A 21,254-nucleotide genomic window follows, 5' to 3' on the forward strand; every position below is an offset into this window, starting at 1 on the left:
AAAATGGCTGGGATTTAAAGTCTGGCGCAGAGACCTAACTAAGGGCTTTGACAGTTTTATACTATATTGCAGAAAATAAATAAATAATTGACTATGATTTTATTCTTGTCTGCAACAGAGTCTCATTTAGCGGAGTCATTTCTGACTCAACTTCAACATAAGCCTTTTGCTGAGTTAAGTGTTTGGAGTCTGTGATTTAGTGCCAGGTTAATAGTATAGTATCTTAGTATAAATAAGTATAAAATGTAGTATTAATCGCCACAGATTCTGGGGAACATACAACAGGTTGGAGCTATTACAACACAAGTAACATCTTTCTAGCTTCACCAGGTCATTGAGTCTTCGTTCTGAGTCGTAACTCGGTGTTTGTGAATTAGTTCCACTTTTGGACTCAGCAAGGATTATATTAATTTATCGTTACTCCTGTTCGGCGTAGTGATTAAGGCATCAGGATAAGAAGCAAAAACGGTCAGTTCTAGTCTCGACTAAGGCACAAAACCAACTAGTTTTCTAGCAAGCCATTTCTGGGAAAAAAATTCTGCTAGGAAAACCGCAAGGAACAATAATCAAATCTGACTAAAAGAGGGACAGTTTCCCTCCGTTGGGCAGTGGCAAAGAGAACACCAAAGTACTTTTTTTAAAATGCTACTTACCTTTAGCTAAAAATCTGAAGGAAAACTGAATATACATTGTATTTGTACAGTCTAGGTCCCTCGAAACGAGCATCCTCAACCCTTCCTGTATAAAGAGAATAGATAGTATTACTATTTTTCATGGACTTAAATAACAGCTTGGTCATCGTTCTTACCAAGCAAATCCAGTGCATTTTTTTCTTTTTTAAAAAAACCTTCTTCAAAACTACTAAAGTAATGCTATGTAATGATTTGGAACTAGGGTGAAGAGTGAGGTGACCGGTTTAATAATTTCCCAATATTTTGGGCTATGGCAGTAGGCCGCGGTTAAGAGTTATCCGATATCTTATCTGTGTCCTTCTCCTAAATCAGGGATAGGCAACCTTGGCTCTTTTATGACTTGTGGACTTCAATTCCCAGAATTCCTCAGCCAGCCACGCTGAGGGGAAAGGGAGAGGTTTCCAAGCTGAGCCATGCTGGCTCAGGAATTCTGGGAGTTGAAGTCCACAAGTCTTAACATTGCCAAGGTTGAGGACCCCTGATGTAGGGCAGGAGTGGGGAACCTTGGCTCTTTTATGACTCGTGGACTTCAACTCCCAGAATTCCTGAGCCAGCCATGCTGAGGGGAAAGGGAGAGATTTCTAAGCTGAGCCATGCTGGCTGAGGAATTCTGGGAGTTGAAGTCCACGAGTCATAAAAGAGCCAAGGTTGCCTACCCCTGTCCTCAATGAATCTCACAGGACAGTTGGATGAAGAGATATGAAAAGAGTATGAAGAAAGCAGATGGGAAACAACTGCAACTGATTTTTGTAAAGAACCACCCAAAACGGGAGAAAGACAATTTAGAATTAAGTAACGTTTGAATGTCAACAACTCCTAACCCCTTTGAAGATGAGGCTCGTTCCGGATTTGATGGTGTCGCCGTTCAGGTTTCCTCTCTCGGCTCCGAAGACTTCGGGCCAAAGGTCAGGGTGCAGGTTGCCATTGAAGTCATCTTTTAGCACAGTTGGGAGGGGAACAGTAGGCACACAATAGGGCCCTCCAAAACCTCGGTCACACCTGAAGGAAAATGGGTATGAGACATTTAGAATAGAATAGAATAGAATAGAATAGAATAGAATAGAATAGAATGGAGTGGAGTGGAGTGGAGTGGAGTGGAGTGGAGTGGAGTGGAATAGAATAGAATCTTTATATGGAATGGAATGGAATGGAATGGAATGGAATGGAATGGAATGGAATGGAATGGAATAGAATAGAATAGAATAGAATAGAATAGAATAGAATAGAATAGAATCTTTATATGGAATAGAATAGAATAGAATAGAATAGAATAGAATAGAGCTGGAAGGGACCTTGGAGGTCTTCTAGTCCAACCCCCTGCTCAGGCAGGAAACCCTATACATTTCAGACAAATGGCTGTCCAATCTCTTCTTAAAAACATCTAGTGTTGGAGCATTCCCAACCTCTGGAGGCAGATTATTCCACTGATGTATTATTCTAACTGTGAGGAAATTTCTCCTTAGTTCCATGTTGGTTCTCTCCTTGATCAGTTTCCATCCATTGCTTCTTGTCCTGCCTTCAGGCGCTTTGGAGAATAAGTCCCTCCCTCTTCTGTAGGACAGCCACTCAAGTACTGGAAGACTGCTATCATGTCACCCCCCAGTTCTTCTCCTTGTTAGACTAGACCATGGGTAGGCAACCTTGGCTCTTTTATGACTTGTGGACTTCACCTCCCAGAATTCTGGGAGTTGAAGTCCACGAGTCCTAAAACAGCCAAGGTTGCCTATCCCTGGACTAGACATAGCTAGTTCCCTCAGTCATTCATCATATGGTTTAGCCTAAATTCCCTTAATCAAACTGGAGTTGAAGCTATGGCTTCAATAAACAAGCCAGGGTTTAATCTGTGATGTAATGGGACTGCTGCTGCTTCAGTAATTTCTGCTTAGCTTAGTGGAGGCAGTTGGGTCCTGCCGTAAACCCACAAATTAAAACAAAACCAGAATTCTCAGCAGCTGCATCTCAACATTAGGCCTAAATACATTCTCTCCTCCTCCTAAACAAATTGAACATTTGTTTGTTTTCTTACACACAACGTCCAACATCGCAGATTCCATGACCAGAACACATCCAGGGACATCCGGTGGCCAGGATGACGTTATCAATAGCCCAGGTATCTCCACCAGGAGTATAATCATGTTGGATCCATCTGAAGCGCGTTCTGGGGGACCTAGAAAGAGCAAATTGTGTGTGTGTGGGGGGGGGGGAAAGAAATCAGATTGTGAGGTTATGGAAGAGAAAGGAAAAGACACTGGATAAGTGACTGTAACATCCACTTACACTTAAGCAGGAATACAAAAACAGATGCGACAAATTAATTTGGCCAAAATATTAAAATAATTGTTGAAGCTGAGAATCAAGACTAACAAAAAAAAAGGTTTTATTATAAGGTGGCCCATTTTGGTAAGCATTCCAGCAATTAAGAAAAAAAAAACCCATTTGATTTAATGAAACCTTAAGAATTACTTATTCACAGTATGAGTTACGAAGAGGTCACAGATCCAGCCGATGTCATAATTACTTGTACAGCTCAGAAATTAAGAATAATTAAAACATACACACACACACACATTTAGAGCAGGGGTCTTCAAACTTGGCCCTTTTATGACTTGTGGACTTCAACTCCCAGAATTCCTGAGCCAGCCATGCTAAGGGGAAAGGGAGAGGTTTCCAAGCTGAGCCATGCTGGCTCAGGAATTCTGGGAGTTGAAGTCCACGAATCATAAAAGAGCCAAGGTTGCCTACTCCTGGTCTAGCCCAACTAAAGAAACTCAAACACCACCCCCACGAACACTGACAGGCATGGCACTAGAATATAAACTTGAGCGCAAACCCAACTCCTTACTCACGCTGATGACACTACCCAGTATGGTAATGAAATGTCTGCAAGAAGACAACCAAGCTCAGAGAGCGTCAAGGACTGCTCGTTTCATCTCTGAGCAGAAAATATTCTCCTTTATCAGTACATTAGAAGCTATTTCTTACATTGCTGCCGGAGGGAGAGAGAGCGTGATCCGCTTCCAGTTTTGAAATCTTTCTGAGCTGTAAATCGAACTCTCTGTGTAATGTTGACAGCCTATTTTGGGCGGCACGCACTCTTCCGTTACCACATGCCAGTCTTTTCCGTTGTTTAGGGAATACTGGAAATGAACGGCGTGGGAATCGCTGAACGGCTTGCTGCAGCCCATGTTCAGCTCAAACTGCATGAAGGTGGAATCAGCCACGTGGAAGTCCCAGGTCTCCGCATAGCGAGGCTTTCCTTAAAAAATAAAATAAAAATCAGTGTACAGAAAAGAAGAGCAACAAAGATGATCAGGGGACTGGAGGCTAAAACATACAAGGAACGATTGCAGGAATTGGGTGTGTCTAGTCTAATGAAGAGAAGGACGAGGGGGGACATGATAGCAGTGTTCCAGTATCTCAGGGCCTGCCCCAAAGAAGAGGGAGTCAAGCTATTCTCCAAAGCACCTGAAGGCAGGACAAGAAGCAACGGATGGAAACTAACCAAGGAGAGAAGCAACGTAGAACTAAGGAGAAATTTCCTGACAGTTAGAACAATTAACCAGTGGAACTACCTGCCTCCAGAAGCGGTGAATGCTTCAACACTGGAAGTTTTTAAGAAGAGACTGGACAGCCATTTGTCTAAAATGGTATAGGGTTTCCTGCCTGAGTAAGGGGTTGGACTAGAAGACCTCCAAGGTCCCTTCAAACTTTGTTGCTTTGTTATTATTGCACCCACTGATCTATAGGTAGTCCTTGACTTACAACAGTTCATTTAGGGAGTAGCATAATGGATATGAATGTATGAATGTCGGCAATGTTTCAAAAGTCTAAAAAGTTTGCAAAGTACTACCAAACGCTGGGGGTTTTCAAAACAGAAATGGAAATGTAAAAAGCACGCCCGTTGCTCAATCTGAGCCTTACCTATGTTTTCACTGAAGATGAGCGAGGTATCCATAGATAGACAATCGATGTCTACCTGCCCTCCTTGAACCCGGTACCAATTTGCCTGTAAATCTACAGAGCCATCAAATTTATCTTGAAAACCCATCGGGGAGCTGTCGTTCATGCCTACAAGGACGTCGTCCAAAGCCCATTGGGCTGAATGCTTTCCTATAAACAAACCGGAGAGAACATGATGGTTAATTCTTTACGCCTGACATTTTTTTTTATTTGAGTCAGTGGTTCTCAACCTTTTTAATGCCACGACCCCAACCGGTCGTAAGTCGAGGACTAAACCGGTCGTAAGTCGAGGACTAAACCGGTCGTAAGTCGAGGACTACCCAACCGGTCATAAGTCGAGGACTTTCCCTGCCCAGGAGCGCCGCGCATGCGTGGTTCTGCCCCCTGCGCCGGCCGAGGCGTAGCTGGCAAGCAGCAGAGACGGAGCAGGCCGACCACCAGCTGGCCCAGCCCAAGGGAGGTAAGGCACCCGCCGGAAAAGGGGAAAAAAATGGCGGACAAAAAAAATGGTGGACAGCCTTGCTTAGCGACCCCCATGAAATGGTCGATCAACCCCAAATGGGGTCCCGACCCACAGGTGGAGAACCACTGATTTAAGTTATGGTCTGGAACCAGTTTGGTGCAGTGGTTAAGGCACTAAACAGGACGCTGCGAGTTCTAATCCCATCTAGACTACTGAGGCAGTTGAAATGGTGTAGGGTTCCTGCCTGAGCAGGGGGTTGGACTCGATGACCTCCAAGGTCCCTTCCAACTTTATTATTATTATTATTATTATTATTATTATTATTATTATTATTATTATTATTATTATTATTATTATTATTATTATTATTATTATTATTATTTATTATTATTTATTATTTATTATTATTGTTGTTGTTGTTGTTATTGTTGTTGTTATTGTTATTATTATTATTATCCCACTTCCAAAAATCTTGCCAAAACTGCCTTGTCCAGGCGGTTGCCAAGGTCAACACTAACACGAAAGCACCAAAAACGACAACGACAACAAAGTTATGGTATTGCATTAACCTGAGTGGTTTTCCCCAAGCAATGAATCTTTGAAAAGGGGCAATCATTTGCAATTCATTTACAATACAGTAAGGGAAATGGATGAGCTTTTAAACAGCTCAGGATGAAAAATGGAGCCAGTCAGGATCGAATTCCCGGCAGTGGGAATGCAGAATTAGCCTGCAATGCTGCATTCTAACCACTGCGCCAACACGGCTTAGATAGCAATGGCACTTAGACTTATATACCGCTTCGTAGTGCTTTTACAGCCCTCTCTAAGTGGTTTACAGAGTCAGCCCATGGCCCTCAACAATCTGGGTCCTCATTTTACTGACCTCGGAAGGACGGAAGGCTGAGTCAACCTTGAGCTGGTGAGGGATCGAACTGCAGGCAGACGGCAGTCAGCAGAAGTAGCCTGCAGTACTGCATTCTAACCACTGCGCCACCACGACTTAATTTAGAACAAATAAACAATTGGAACGCACGGGAAACAACTCACAGACTAACAATATGTCTTGTTTATAGAGAACGAGCCTTTTCATGCTCATTTACCCAAAGGATACTATCTTTATTAATTAGTCGAACTGAAAAGTTATCCACGCATTATGTGTCGTTGTAGAGAAAGATATTCCTGTTACTTACCATGCTGAGGTTGCCACCACCGAAATGCAGTGGCCGATGTTTTGGCCTTCCGGGGCAGTTCAATAGACACAATCTGTGGTTCTAAGAAAGACAGGAAATCCAGTTCTCGTAGCAAAATCCAGCTTATTCCATTGTCGTTTGAATACTGGATCACAAGTCCTGGGAATCAAGAGGAAACAAAGCATCATTTTAAGGGATCTCATGCGATCTCGTGAGCAGTTAGAAAGTCTGATGGACCTTTTTTTTTTTTTTTTACCGATAGTCCCACAAACACGCAACATTTTGATAAACCCGGAGAAGCCCGTGGCCCGAGAATGACGCCTGAACCCAGAGCTTTTATGCGCAGAATAAAGTTCCCAAGTTGCCAGAGAATAGCGGGTTATTTTTCTTGGGTTTATCTTGTGCAAGATTGTTCTTTTTTTTTACAGTGCTTGGATTGTTCATGAATAAATGATGGCCAACTTTAGGGCCGAGTATAAATCAAAAGGGAAGTAATTTGGAGCCTTCTGCGAATTGAGTTTGCCACGCTTCTTTCGGTATCCCTGATTGCTCATATATTATGAAACCCAGATAGAGAGGTGCTATTGCTGTGTCAGTTGAGAACTAATAACTGAGCATAATTAATCACCAGCAGCCAATAATCAATGCTAGCCTTGCTTTCTCATCGTTTTTAGACATGTCCTGTCAAAACAAAGACATTGCAGTTTCCAAAAGATCCCAATAGTTTAGTGTGGGAAGTCAGCCCCCCAATCCAGAGAAGAAAATATTAAAAGGGCAGAATATATTTCCCTAAAGGATTTTAAAAGCAGAAACCAACCCTGCCCCCACGTCTCTCTATCCCAAGCAGAAATCAAGTCTGCAGAAATGCAGATGATAATCTTGTCAGAAAGACTGGAGTCAGGAAGCTGGGATTAGGAAGAAAGATCCCTAGAATCAACACCAAAAATCTAAGAATCATCAGTCCCAGCCCCAGGGAAGCAGGATATGACCCTTGGGACATAATAGGATTAACCCACCGCCATCAGAATATCAGAAAGGCACACCCAGACTCAGGTCAGAATACGTGACACAGGACATACAAAGCCTGAAACAGGAACAGGAAACTACTCCAAACAAAAGGCTCCAGAGGGTATAAAACCCCACTCCCTACATGTGCTCTCTCTCTCTTTTCTTCCAGAGCCATCTTTCTGTCTGGCTCTCCTCTTCAATAAACTGCAACCTTCTTCCTAAAGCAGTCGCCGTGTCGTTTATTCCCGGCTTGGACTGAACCCTGATGAAGACTTTTCTTTCAACACTAGCTTTCCTTAAACAAAGAATGTCTTCAGCATGGAAATGTGGGAATAAATCAATAAGATTGCATTGGCCTAACAATATTTGTTTACCTCCTCCGATGCTGCAAAGTGTACGGACAAAGCAAAAACTGTCACATGCATAAATATTCAGAAACTATAAATACACAGAAATGAAAAGAAACGTACAATGTTTTCAACTAAGCTATATAATTTTTACCTTCGTTCCTGGCTCGGGGTCTGCTGCAATCTGAACCAGCTTTTTTGCTTCCAATTTGTACATAGAACTGAACTAATCTGTTTTTTTTTAAAAAGAAAAATAAATTAAAAAGGTTAGTTTGGAAGGAAAAAAACATCATTTTAAAGCTTGCAGATTTTTCTAAACAATATAGCTTCCCAGTTAAATATCTTTGGAGATTCCCAGGTCATGATTATCCCAAAGGTGTTTTTTTCATGAGGCAGCTGGACTTTCTTGCTTTTCTTTGAAGATGTTTCGCTGCTCATACAAGAAGCTTCTTCGGCTCTGACTGGATGGCGGGGGAATGGAAAGACTTATACTCCTTGCAGACAGCTGGTCATTTACAAATGCAAGGAGTACAAATCCTTCCATTCCCCTGCCATCCAGTCAGAGCCGAAGAAGCACTGCCTGGCTGAGGAATTCTGGGAGTTGAAGTCCACAAGTCATAAAAGGGCCAGGTTTGAAGACCTTTGGTCTATCATATCTACTGTATCTGTCTGTCTGTCTGTCTAATTATCTATCTATCTATCTATCTATCTATCTATCTATCTATCTATCTATCTATCTATCTATCTATCTATCTATCTATCTATCATCTTTCTCTCTTATCCATCTATCTACTCTATCTCTCAATATCTTTATCTAGTCTATTTATCTCTATCATCTATCATCTATCTATCATCTATCTATCATTTATCGCAAGGGTCTTCAAACTTGGCCCTTAACCCTAAGTGGAATTTTCCTCCAGTGGGATTTTCCCATGTATTTTACCAGGAAACATAGATAGGGCAGCCTAGAAAAGTCAGTGCCCTCCTAACCATGCCAGTTTGGGCACTCGGTCTCTAAAAGGTTCGCCATCACTGATATAGAGGCTGACCTGATGCCAGTGGTATCCAGAGAGACTGTCCGCGCTTCCCTTTTGCCCGGACCTCCAAAATAAAGAGATTTCCCATCATTCACTATTCCACAGCCGTTTCCAACATGCGCTCCGGTTATCTTGTACCAAAGGGGACTCAGCTTCTTCTCAAATCTGTCAAACATCTCGCTGGGGTTAGGTGCATTAAAGACACAGGTCCCATGTGAAGCTTCGGCAAAGGGAATAAATAAACAAACAAACAAACAAATAAATAAATAGGAATACATTTTAGAAAAAAGTCTTCAATGCAAAGGCCAAGAACTGGAAAATGAACATTATATATGCAGCGCATTATATTAGGACAGGGGTCTTCAAACGTGGCCCTTTTATGACTTGTGGACTTCAATTCCCAGAATTCCTCAGCCAGCGTGCCTGGCTGAGGAATTCTGGAAGTCCACAAGTCATAAAAGGGCCAAGTTTGAAGACCCCTGTATTAAGAATACAATATACTACATTGGCATGTATTGGTGTCTCTTGTGAAAGCTGAAGATCAGCACATTCCATCATTCCCAGATGATGGAATTCTGCAAGTCTCACAATTCTCCATTTAGTTACGTTAAAGTTAGGGGTCCGGGAGGCTAACCTTTTAGCAGGGGGTCTCCAAACTTGGCAACTTTAAGACTTGTGGGCTTCAACTCCAGCATGGCTAGCTGGGGTTTGTAGAAGAAGAAGAAGAGGAGGACAGTGACTATGGGGTCCTTGGTGCTCTCTGAGCTGGGTGGTTTCCTTGCAGACGTCTCATGACCCAACTAGGTAACATCATCAGTGCTAGAAGGAAGTGGGATGTGTGGAATAGAGGGGAAGGAGAAGAGGGGGAGAAGGACTGAGGGGTCCTTGGTGCTCTCTGAGCTGGGTGGTTTCCTTGTAGACATCTCATGACCCAACTAGGTAACATCATCATTGCTAATAGGAGGTGGGGTTTGCTCTCAGTTTATATTCTAATGGCTTGCCCTGAAGTGGTCTTAGTGATTCTTTGGTTGGGCTGTTTACTGTTGGCTTGGTTGGCAATTCCTTAATTGGGGCATTGTTTATTTGATTGTTGGTCTGATGTTAACCTTGGAGTTAACCTGTTCTCATCTTGGTGCTGATTGCTGGTGGAGACATGTGTGGGTCTTTTGGTTCCTTTTGTGGACCCGGCAGCTGAGTCTGAGGAATCAGAGGAGGAGGAGGGTCCTGGAGTGACATCAGAGTCAGAGGAAGGCTCTGAGTAGCTCCAAGACTTACAGTCGGACAAGGAGCCTGGCCCCTCTACTCGCGCTCAGGCTGAGACACAGCTGTGTTGGGAGCCTGAGTTAGACAGTGATGAAGAACAGCTGGGACAAATCCCGGATGCACGATAGCGCAGGCAAGAGAAGCGAGTAGGACAGAGGGATGCAATGGGGCGGCTCCAAAGGCAAAGGAGAAGGCATTAGGAAGCCACGCCTTGGCTGCATAATAAAAGGGAAGGTATGGGAGGTGCTGGTGGCCAAAGGCCACCATTCGTGTTGAGGATCGAGGTTCTGTGAACTGTGTTTGTTTGCCTTGGACATCGACTCAGGTCTGTGAATAATAAAAGGGGATTGGTTTTTTCCTGCGGTTCCAGCCTGCTTGTTGGAAGAGGGGTTTCTCCTTGTGAGCTTAACAAGGACTCAACTTTTGGGGCTGGGTGATTGTCTCTTTTGCATCGTCGATAGATATTGTTAATGTCTATGTGTCTATTGATGGCTAATTTGTCAAGAGTGCCAGGCCTCTAGAAATTCCCTGGCATTTTTGGACTGGAATGAATTGTTCTGAGCCAACGGTTTCATGCAGAAATTCATAGCGACTCTACACACCCAAGCTTACCTGTGTAGGCCATGTCACAAAAACAGACCCCAGAAATGCAGTCTCCGTGGCCACTGCAGTAGCTGGGACACGCTTCTGAAATGTAGACTCCATCTAAGCCAAATGGAGGCAGGCTCTTTTGGGAGCTGCTCTCTTGCATCCAGCGGAATCTGGTTTTCCTGCAGGAGAGGAACAGAAAGAGCGAAGGCATTTCCGGTTTCTTTAAAAAGGCGTGTTCCAGTTTGCAAAGGTTTTACCCTCCAAAAACATATCTAAGTTGCTTTCTGGGCTCAAATATCTCCAGCACAACCACAGAACATGTTCTGTGGAACAATGGAATGAGCATAATTGTACATAATAATAATAATAATAATAATGATGATGATGATGATGATGATGATGATGATGATGATGATGATGATGATGATGTTGGAAGGGACCTTGGAGGTCATCTAGTCCAATCCCCTGCTCAGGCAGGAAACCCTATACCATTTCGGACAAATGGCTGTCCAGTCTCTTCTTAAAGACTTCCAGTGTTGGAGCATTCACCACTTCTGGAGGCAAGTTGTTCCACTGGTTAATTGTTCTCACTGTCAGGAAATTTCTCCTTAGTTCCAAGTTGCTTCTCTTCTTGATTATTTCCCATCCGATGCTTCTTGTCCTGCCTTCGGGTGCTTTGGAGAATAGCTTGACTCCCTCTTCTTTGGGGCAGCCCCTGAGATACTGGAAGGCTGCTATCATGTCCCCCCTCGTCCTTCTCTTCATTAAACTAGATATACCCAATTCCAGCAACCATTCCTTATATGTTTTAGCCTCCAGTCCCCTAATCATCTTTGTTGCTCTTCTCTGTACTCTTTCTAGAGTCTCAACATCTTTTTTACATCATGCTGACCAAAACTGGATACAGTATTCTAAGTGTGGCCTTACCAAGGCCTTGTAAAGTGGTATTAACACTTGACGTGATCTTGATTCTATCCCTACTCTACTCTACCCTACCGTCCCATCTCATCCCCCCTCCCATCTCATCTCATCTCATCTCATCCCTTCCCCTCTCATCCCTTCCCCTACTCTACCCTCCCTTCCCTTTTCCTCCCCTCCTCTCCCCTGTCCTATCATCCCATCCCATCCCATCTCATCCCATCCTCTACTCTACCCTACTCTACCCTACTCTATCCTACCCTCTCATCTCATCTCATCCCCTTCTCTACCCTACCCTCCCATTTCATCCTATCCTATCCCATCTCATCTAATCTCCTCCCATCCCATCCCATCCTTTTACCCTATTCAATACACGTACAACCAATAGCCTCAATGGTAGGGAAGCAATGCCCTCTCATCTACTCTTTAAAAAGAAAATCCCCCCAAATTGGGTAATCTGAATTTAGACATTGGCATCCTACAATTGAAGGAGTCCCAACAAAACGTGGCACGATCAAACACGCTATCAACCACGAAATTCGACAGATAGATTTAGCTGGTATATCGACGGAAATACCACATGAAAATCTATATATTGCTCTGAACAGGTTGGGGACAGAATTGATGTACCACGAAGAAATGTTCCCCAGACACCCTACAGTTTTGAATAGACTCCATTAGCATTAATGGAACTGATTCCCAAGGGAATATTTTTTGATCCGGGTGCAAATTTGTCACAAGTTATAGCCAACTGTTGTAGCCTAGCCTACAGGGAAGACGCACAATAATGTCCCATCTGCAATTGCAATCAATAAATGCAATGATGTTGATTAACTTGATTAGAATTCTTTGAGAGTGGAGAAATGTTGTTTCGAAGCTGGCGCCTAGTCCCAGTTATATGACAGACATAACGCGAAACAGGCTGCCTCTGTCGATTGGGTCCTGTTTCTGTTGCGCAAAGCCATCTCATTAGTGTCTGTGCGACTTGGCAACTGTGTTAGTTGGCTAATTGAAGGAAAATACTTTGAGTAGAATGCTCGCTGTTTTATGTGATTTAGTCCTACCACGAAGACTCTCAGTTCTCTACACTACGCAGCCTGCCTTGTGCTGTAATTATTTGTTGACGGAGGAACAGAAGGAGCCTGTCTAAAAACACTTAGACAAGAAGATAAAATACATTTGGCCAGGTTGTTAAACAATAGAGAAGAGCTACAAAATTTTAAAAAATAAACATTGCAAGTACAGATCTGTTTGTTACATTTTTAGCTATTGCAGTAATATCAGCTTGAAAGAGGAGAAGACCTTGGTTATGATTCCGAACAAAACAGAAGAGAATAACAGACTTGGAAGGGACCTTGGAGGTCATCTAGTCCAACCCCCTGCGAGGCAGGATACCCCATATCATTTCAGACAAATGGCTGTCCAATCTCTTCTTAAAAACTTCCAGTGTTGGAGCATTCACTGCTTCTGGAGGCAGGTTGTTCCACTGGTTAATTGTTCTAACTGTCAGGAAGTTTCTCCTTAGTTCTAGGTTGCTTCTCTCCTTGGTGAGTTTCCATCCATTGCTTCTTGTCCTGCCTTCAGGCGCTTTGGAGAATAGCTTGACTCCCTCTTCTTTGGGGCAGCCCCTCAAATACTGGAGCATTGCTATCATGTCCCCCCTCGTCCTTTTTTCCATTAAACTAGACATACCCAATTCCAGCAACCGTTCCTTATATCTTTTAGCCTCCAGTCCCCTGATCATCTTTGTTGCTCTGAGTAGCCATCCAGATATATCTAATGCAACAACATCTGCATATAAATTTAATACATTATTATCTTACAGAGATGACTCATTTGATTTGTAGAGCTTCCTGCTCCCTCCATATATATTTTTTTTTCTGGCCCCAAAATTATATCTAAAGAAAAAAAAGAGAATGCTAGGCATGGAAAAAAAAGACAGTTATTTATCCCAACAGGCTCTAAAATTTAAGTTTTAGGCTCCGTCCCCGTGCAATAAATTCTGTGCCTGGTATTCTTACTTTATTACTGATAGTAGTAACTGCATTTATTCATCCAGGAAAAAAATAAAAACAAATGCAGAGGTATGAATTTAAATCCACAAATGGCTTGATTACCTAGCAGCGAGTGACCTCGGGATGACGATGGTGACCCTCGTCCACTCTTCAAAGTCTCCCGCATAGTACATGGTGGGCTCTGTCAATTCCCTGCTGCTTCCTTCGCATCCTTTCACCCCAGGGGATGCTGGGAAGCAGCTCTCCTTCACTAATGACCAAGACAAGCCAGCATCGTGGGAATACTGAAGAAGAACTGGAGCAGAACTGCTGAACTGGTCCGTGCAGCCGATGTTTAGCTGCAAAGTTTAAAACAGGTCGGAGGCGTAGAAAAAAATAGAATGGTTAAAGAAAAGACATCATCATACTGTGTGGGAAATCAGCCCCTCCCCCCCGAGAAAGAAATATTTTTGGAAATATTTAAAAGGCAGAATATATTTCCCTAAAGGATTTTAAAAGCAGAAACCAACTCTGCCCCCAAGTCTCTCTGTCCCAAACAGAAACCAAGTCTGTAGAAATGCAAATGATAATCTCGTCAGAAAGACCGTAGTCAGGAAACTGGGATTAGGAAGACAGATCCCTAGAATCAACACACCAAAAATCTAAGAGTCATCAGCCACAGCCCCGGGGAAGCAGGATATGACCCTTGGGACATAATAGGATTAACGCACCACCATCAGAATACCAGAAAGGCACACTCAGACTCTGGTCAAAGTTCCTGCCACAGGAACAACTCCAAACAAAAAGCTCCAGATGGTATAAAAACCCACTCCCTACATGTGCTCACTCTCTCTTTTCTTCCAGAGCCATCTTCCTGTCTGGCTCTCCTCTTCAATAAACTGCAACCTTCTTTCTAAAGCAGTCTCCATTTTGATTATTCCCGGCTTGGACTGAACCACGATGAAGACTTTTCCTTCAACAACTGATAGACACAGGAGTGCATCAGTCTGTTTTTAATTTTGAATACACACCTTTATTCCGATCCTTTGTTTCATAATGACTTGCATTTTTTTTAAAAAAACAACCACATATATGCAGACCTTTTTTTCCCCCTTTAAAACACAAGTGTGTTTAAATATTTAACTCCAAAACATTCAGTGACAGAAGGAACAGTGTACATTTCATTCGGGGCTCTCATGCATAGATGTGCAAACGGGAAATTAGAATCTTTAGAATAACAGAGTTGGGAGGGGCCTTGTAGGTCATCTAGTCCAACCCCCCGGCCAAGCAGGAGACCCTACACCATTTCTGACAGTCTCTTCTTGAAAGCTTCCAGTGATGAAGCTCCCACAACATCTGAAGGCAACGTCTGTTCTGTTGGTTGACTGTTCTTACTGTCTAATAATAATAATAATAAAGTTGGAAGGGACCTTGGAGGTCAGCTAGTCCAACCCCCTGCTCAGGCAGGAAACCCTATACCATTTCAGACAAATGGCAGTCCAGTCTCTTCTTAAAAACTTCCAGTGTTGGAGCAGTCACTGCTTCTGGAGGCAGATTGTTCCACGGGTTAATTGTTCTAACTGTCAGGAAGTTTCTCCTTAGTTCCAGGTTGCTTCTCTCCTTGATTAGATTCCATCCGTTGCTTCTTGTCCTGCTTTCAGGTGCTTTGGAGAATAGGTGGACCCCCTCTTTTTTGTGGCAGCCCCTGAGATACTGGAAGGCTGCTATCCTGTCCCCCCTCGTCCTTCTCTTCGTTAAACTAGACATACCCAATTCCAGCAACCGTTCCTTATATGTTTTAGCCTCCAGTCCCCTGATCATCTTTGTTGCTCTTCTCTGCACTCTTTCTAGAGTCTCAACATCTTTTTTACATCATGGTGACCAAAACTGGATGCCCTATTCCAAGCGTGGCCTTACCAAGGCCTTGTAAAGCGGTATTAACACTTCACCTGATCTTGATTCCAGCCCTCTGTTAATGCAGCCTAGCACAGTGTTGGCGAATCACTCCAGATGTTAACCTAGTAATCCCGGTTGTAAAGAGAACCTGGCTTTCCCCCATTGACTTTGCTTGTCAGAAGGTCGCAAAAGGGGATCACGTGACCCGGGGGCAGCGCGACCGTCACAAATACGAGTCAGTTGCCAAGCGTCTGAATTTTGATCACGTGACCGTGGGGGGGGGGAATGCTGTGACGGTCGTGTGAAAAACGGCGGTAAGTCCCTTTTTGCGTGCTGCTGTGACATCGAACAGTCGCTACATGGATCAGGACTCCCTGTCCTTTGCCCTCCACTGACTTTTTATTTTTATGATCGACAATTTATTCCAATTTAAGTATCGGCATTGTTTCAGAGACCGCAGCGCGGCGGCGTTTTGCGAAAAGAACTCGTGACACGTGACCGTCTTTTAACAGACTACATTAGGAAAAAACCTGCCACAAACATTATCTGCAAACAGAACGCTTCTCAGCTTGTGTATCATTTCACCCGCGCAATGTCAAAACAGAGGGAGATTATTTTACCAAGTCCCCCTTGCAGTTGCCAGCTCCCCTATTTATAGAAGAGTGGGAATTATATTTGAAAACTTGCTTGTAAACATGCAGCGATTTTAATAATTCTGCTTGTCAATTTTTTTTCCCGTGCCTGCAGTTTTCTGTGCCGGCACCTTGTTCAATTTCTATTGCCATCGATCCCAAGAATTTGCAGAGGAATTTAATTATGAACTTAATGAAAAGTTGATTGCAACTAAGAAGTGGCAGTTTGCCTAAAGTGACAAAGCTTTTGTGTGAATCTAACCTTATCCTGGGGAAAATAGAAAAGGGGAAAGGAGCATGGGTAGGTCTGCATCCTTGAGTTGTATACGAAAAAAAGTAAGATAAAAAAAATCTAAAAAAATAGAATAGAATAACAGAATAGAATAGGAATAGAATAGATATTGGAAAATAGAATAGAATAGAATAGAATAGAATCTGGAATAGAATCTGGAATAGAATAGAATAGAATAGAATCTGGAATAGAATAGAATAGAATAGAATAGAATGGACCATCAAGGAATCTGAATCTTCGCATAATGTATCCAAAATATGATAATTTGAGCCTGGTCATTGGGTCTTGAATGAGAATTCTGCATTGATTTGTGGTATCATCCATTTAATTTGTTTTCTTGCGTATCCATGGTATTTTCTGGAATTACTCTAACACAGGGGTCTTCAAACTTGGTCCTTTTATGACTTGTGGACTTCAACTCCCAGAATTCTTCAGCCAGACTCCATTTTGTTTGTTAGATTTAAGACAGGGGTCTTCAAACTTGGCCCTTTTATGACTTGTGGACTTCAACTCCCAGAATTCCTGAGCCAGCCTCCATTTTGTTTGTTAGATTTAAGACAGGGGTCTTCAAACATGGCCCTTTTATGACTTGTGGACTTCAACTCCCAGAATTCCTTAGCCAGCCTCCATTTTGTTTGTTAGATTTAAGACAGAGGTCTTCAAACTTGGCTCTTTGATGACTTGTGGACTTCAACTCCCAGAATTCCTCAGCCAGACATGCCTATCTGAGGAATTCTGGGAGTTGAAGTCCACAAGTCATAAAAGGGCCAAGTTTGAAGACCCCTGCTCTAACGCAACGAGTCAATATTCTTCCTATCCTACTTCTTCAAAGTCCAACTTATGCTTCCCCCAGACAGACACACGTAATACCTGAATATTTTTTTCCCAATGCTTTCATTGTTATATGACCAAACAATTTATTAACCGCTCCTAAGTTTCCCTTCAGTTTTTACGCCATACATATTTTGTAGAGCAAGATTTGACCTTTTTAAAGAAGTCAGGAAAAGGACTCAGTACGAAGGTCAGAGAGATACATTTACATTAAAAACAAACTTTCAGTTTTGGATTTTGTTTTTCCATAATGGACAATTTGCAATCTTATCGTCAACGTGCAGGCTTTTTACAGGGATACCTTAATAAAACATTTTAATTTAAAATATTTTAAAAAAAGAGAGAGAATACCTTGAACTGAAGGACATAACCTGGTTTCAGTACTAAATCCCGGGTCACTGCAAACCGATCACCATCTGACTTGCCAAAGATCATCGCGGACGGGGTCGCCGAACAAAAAGTTTCGTTTTTGGGCATCCCTTCGTTCGCTAACATTAGCCACATGCTGAGCTGGTTCATGGGGTAATCAAATGCTGGTTTCTCATAAAAATTCTAGTTGAAATTTGAAAAAGGAAAGAAAGAAAGAAAGAAAATCTTTCAGCAGTTCCAAGAAAGCTCCACACCCATCTGCACCACTCAGGTGACCCTGAGGGCACAGGTAAACCCCCAGGTGGCCTCAATGACTCTCTAAAACAGGCATGTCAAACTCGCGACGTCATGTGACGTCGCGCAACGTATCGGGCCGATTTTGCCATTGCCGGCAATGGGGTGGGCGTGGCTTCCACGTGACGCGTCCGGCCTGTGGGCCGGCAGTTTGACACCCCTGTTCTAAAAGAAGGCAAATGACCAGCTGTCTGCAAGGAGTATAAATCTTTCCGTTCCCCACCATCCAGTCAGAGCGGAAGAAGCTTCTGGGATGAGAAGCGAAACGTCTTCAAAGGAAAAACAAAGAAAGTCCAGTTGCCTTGTGAAAAAAGCACCTTTGGGACAACCATGACCGGTATGACTGAGAATCTCCATAGACCAGGGGTAGGCAACCTTGGCTCTTTTATGACTTGTGGACTTCAACTCCCAGAATTCCTGAGCCAGCATGGCTCAGCTTGGAAACCTCCCCCTTTCCCCTCAGCATGACTGGCTCAGGAATTCTGGGAGTTGAAGTCCACGAGTCATAAAAGAGCCAAGGTTGCCTACCCCTGCCATAGACCTATTGGAGCTGACATCCACACATCTTAAAAGTTGCCGAGTTTAAAAACAACAACAAACTCTGGTGGTCTGGGCTAACCTTTTCTCAAAGACCGTGTGAGTCTCGTTCAACCTTATTTACCTACCTGAGGCAAAGTGGGGTTGGCCACAGGGATGATCTGTTTCAGTTTTTCAGACAGAATGATGACGTCGTCAATAGCCCACTGGTCATATCCTTCTCCCGAAAACAGTGGCTGCCACCAACGGAATCGCGTGCAGGGCGTCTTCGCAGCCGGAGGAAGCTCCAGGTAGACAAACCTACCGGCAGACATTGCTCAATGCGTTAAAAGCAACAGGTAAACGCAAATATAACAAATACAACAAAGATGATTAGGGAACTGGAGGCTAAAACATATAAGGAACGGTTGCTGGAATTGGGGATGTCTAATTTAGTGAAGAGAAGGACAAGGGGGGACATGATAGCAGTGTTCCAGTATCTCAGGGGCTGCCCCAAAGAAGAGGGAGTCAAGCTATTCTCCAAAGCTCCTGAAAGGCAGGACAAGAAGCAACGGATGGAAACTAATCAAGGAGAGAAGCAACCTGGAACTAAGGAGAAACTTCCTGACAGTGAGAACAATTAACCAATGGAACAACCTGCCTCCAGAAGCGGTGAATGCTCCAACATTGGAAGTTTTCAAGAAGAGACTGGATAAACCATCTGTCTGAAATGGTATAGGGTTTCCTGCCTGAGCAGGGGGTTGGACTCGACCTCCAAGGTCCCTTCCAACTTTATTATTGTTATTATAAAAAGGATACCAGGGAAGGGGAACAAAAACTGTTTGAAATGAAAAAGATTAAACGTTAAAATTTCAAATATTAATGGAAAATTAAAATTAAGAAAAATGTATTAGGTCGTTGGCTGTCCAAAAGATGGAATATTCCATGAATTAAGATTTGTATAAACTGAAAATTATTGATGAATGCTAGAAAGTTATTTTCTGTTTGATAGATAAAATAAGAATTATGTTGGATTAGGATTTAGATTTGTAATGGAGATGAAAATTATTAGATTATAGTTTGGAATAGCAATATGGAAAAGGTTTTGAGATAATGGAAGTTACTATATCAGTAAGTGAGGAGTTATTAGGATATGAAATAGAACATATACGTGAAATAGAGTAAGAATGTAATTTTTGGAATAGAAAATGTATTAATCTGAAATGTAGAAATGTATTAATCTGAATATGTCATATTAATTAAGGGAAATAGAGAGGGAACTTTTAAGGAGTTAACCTGAGGTATATATGTATGATTTCGTTATTGGATAATTGATTACCCCATCACCACGTTGTTTCCTAAGCCCTTGGATGGTAAAAAATTGAAAAATTAATAAAACTTGTTTTTTTTAAAAAAAAGAATTACGTTGGTTTGAATATGAGACAGTACATATTAAGGGGGAAAAAGAGGGAATTAGTCGCCGTAAAACTTTTGAGATTTTGTACGGATGATATTTAAATGGAATGGAACGATTGTACTCAGCCGCCACGTTGCTTTTCAAATATGCAAATGTAATATTAGAAAATTAATAAAAATTTAAAAAATTGTTTGAACCAACACAAGTTAAATACAGATAATAAAAATTGCAACTGGCACAAGCCAAACTGTTCCATTTCATTGAAGGCTGCAGCTATAATAATATTTAATAAAATGATATTTAATAAAAATAATATTTAATAATAATAATAATAATAATAACAATAATAATAATAATAATAAAAGTTGGAAGGGACCTTGGAGGTCATCTAGTCCAACCCCCTGCTCAGGCAGGAAACCCTATACCATTTCGGACAAATGGCTGTCCAGTTTCTTCTTAAAAACTTCCAGTGTTGGCACATTATTATTAATTATTATTATTAATACTAATAGCAATAGAGTTGCAAGGGACCTCGCAGATCTTCTCAAAGGCCAGGAACGTGGAGGCCAATCTCCCCTCCAACAGGAGAATATTCCAGAAGGCAGGGGCCAAGGCAGAAAAGGCTCTTCTCCTGAACCTCCCACCAAAAGTTTTTAGCCAATGGGATCCAAAGGTGGAGCGAGACATGGGCCAATCCCATCCGGGCAAAACAGCTCCTCAGATTTGAACGTAAGGCTAACAACGCTGCTGTCGGTAAGCATCAACACTCTTCAGCAATGGCGTGAATCGGTACCTGGACTTGCTGAAGTCCGAGAAGTACATTTCCGCCAGGGCGTGCCAGGTGATGCCTCCGTTGTTGCTGTATTGTAAGAGGACCCCTTCTTCTCTGCTGTCTGGTCTGTTGCAGGAGGGGCTCTCTCCGCCGATCTGAATGTAAAACTGGACAAAATCTACCCAGGTGGTGTCCAGATCCAAGCTCACCAACTGCCTCTTCCCACCCTGGAGCATGTAAGGAACAAGAAGAAAAAAAGCATTGATGATATTGATGATGATGATGTTGGTGGTGGTGGTGATGATGTTATCCAATCTCACACAGTGGACAACCCTAAGTAGTAAAATCTACAGGGTGTCTCAAATTGCAAGTGGGCCCATGTACTGTATGGGACAGGTTCTCTCTGTCTGTCTCTCTCTCACTCTGTCTGTCCATCCGTCCGTCCGTCCGTCCGTCCATCCATCCACCTACCTACCTACCTACCTACCTACCTACCTACCTACCTACCTACATCTATCTATCTATCTATCTATCTATCTATCTATCTATCTATCTATCTATCTATCTATCTATCTATCTATTCATCCCCCCACCCACCCCTCTATCTTCTACCTATCTTCTACCTATCTATCTATCTATCTATCTATCTATCTATCTATCTGTCTGTCTGTCTGTCCGTCCGTCCGTCCGTCCGTCCGTCCGTCCGTCCGTCCGTCCGTCCATCATCCATCCATCCATCCATCCATCCATCCATCCATCCACCCACCCACCC

General features: G+C 42.7%; 1 protein-coding gene across 1 annotated transcript in view; it reads right to left on the reverse strand.

Annotated features, from left to right (window-relative positions):
• Positions 1 to 21,254, reverse strand: part of RELN (reelin) — a 99,608-nt gene that overhangs the window by 68,207 nt on the left and 10,147 nt on the right. Inside the window, exons 5-17 of the mRNA XM_015810649.1 lie at positions 20,504 to 20,709; positions 18,443 to 18,614; positions 17,466 to 17,666; positions 13,587 to 13,822; positions 10,573 to 10,730; positions 8,710 to 8,917; positions 7,815 to 7,891; positions 6,306 to 6,464; positions 4,614 to 4,802; positions 3,675 to 3,948; positions 2,719 to 2,859; positions 1,514 to 1,691; positions 654 to 738 (exon numbers count right to left, since the gene is read on the reverse strand). Of these exons, the coding sequence (XP_015666135.1) occupies positions 654 to 738; positions 1,514 to 1,691; positions 2,719 to 2,859; positions 3,675 to 3,948; positions 4,614 to 4,802; positions 6,306 to 6,464; positions 7,815 to 7,891; positions 8,710 to 8,917; positions 10,573 to 10,730; positions 13,587 to 13,822; positions 17,466 to 17,666; positions 18,443 to 18,614; positions 20,504 to 20,709 (2,284 nt within the window). The remainder of the gene's footprint in view (positions 1 to 653; positions 739 to 1,513; positions 1,692 to 2,718; positions 2,860 to 3,674; positions 3,949 to 4,613; positions 4,803 to 6,305; positions 6,465 to 7,814; positions 7,892 to 8,709; positions 8,918 to 10,572; positions 10,731 to 13,586; positions 13,823 to 17,465; positions 17,667 to 18,442; positions 18,615 to 20,503; positions 20,710 to 21,254) is intronic.

Source organism: Protobothrops mucrosquamatus, unplaced genomic scaffold, assembly GCF_001527695.2.
Source record: "Protobothrops mucrosquamatus isolate PMUCROS unplaced genomic scaffold, P.Mucros_1.0 scaffold_39, whole genome shotgun sequence".
Taxonomy (NCBI): domain Eukaryota; kingdom Metazoa; phylum Chordata; class Lepidosauria; order Squamata; family Viperidae; genus Protobothrops; species Protobothrops mucrosquamatus.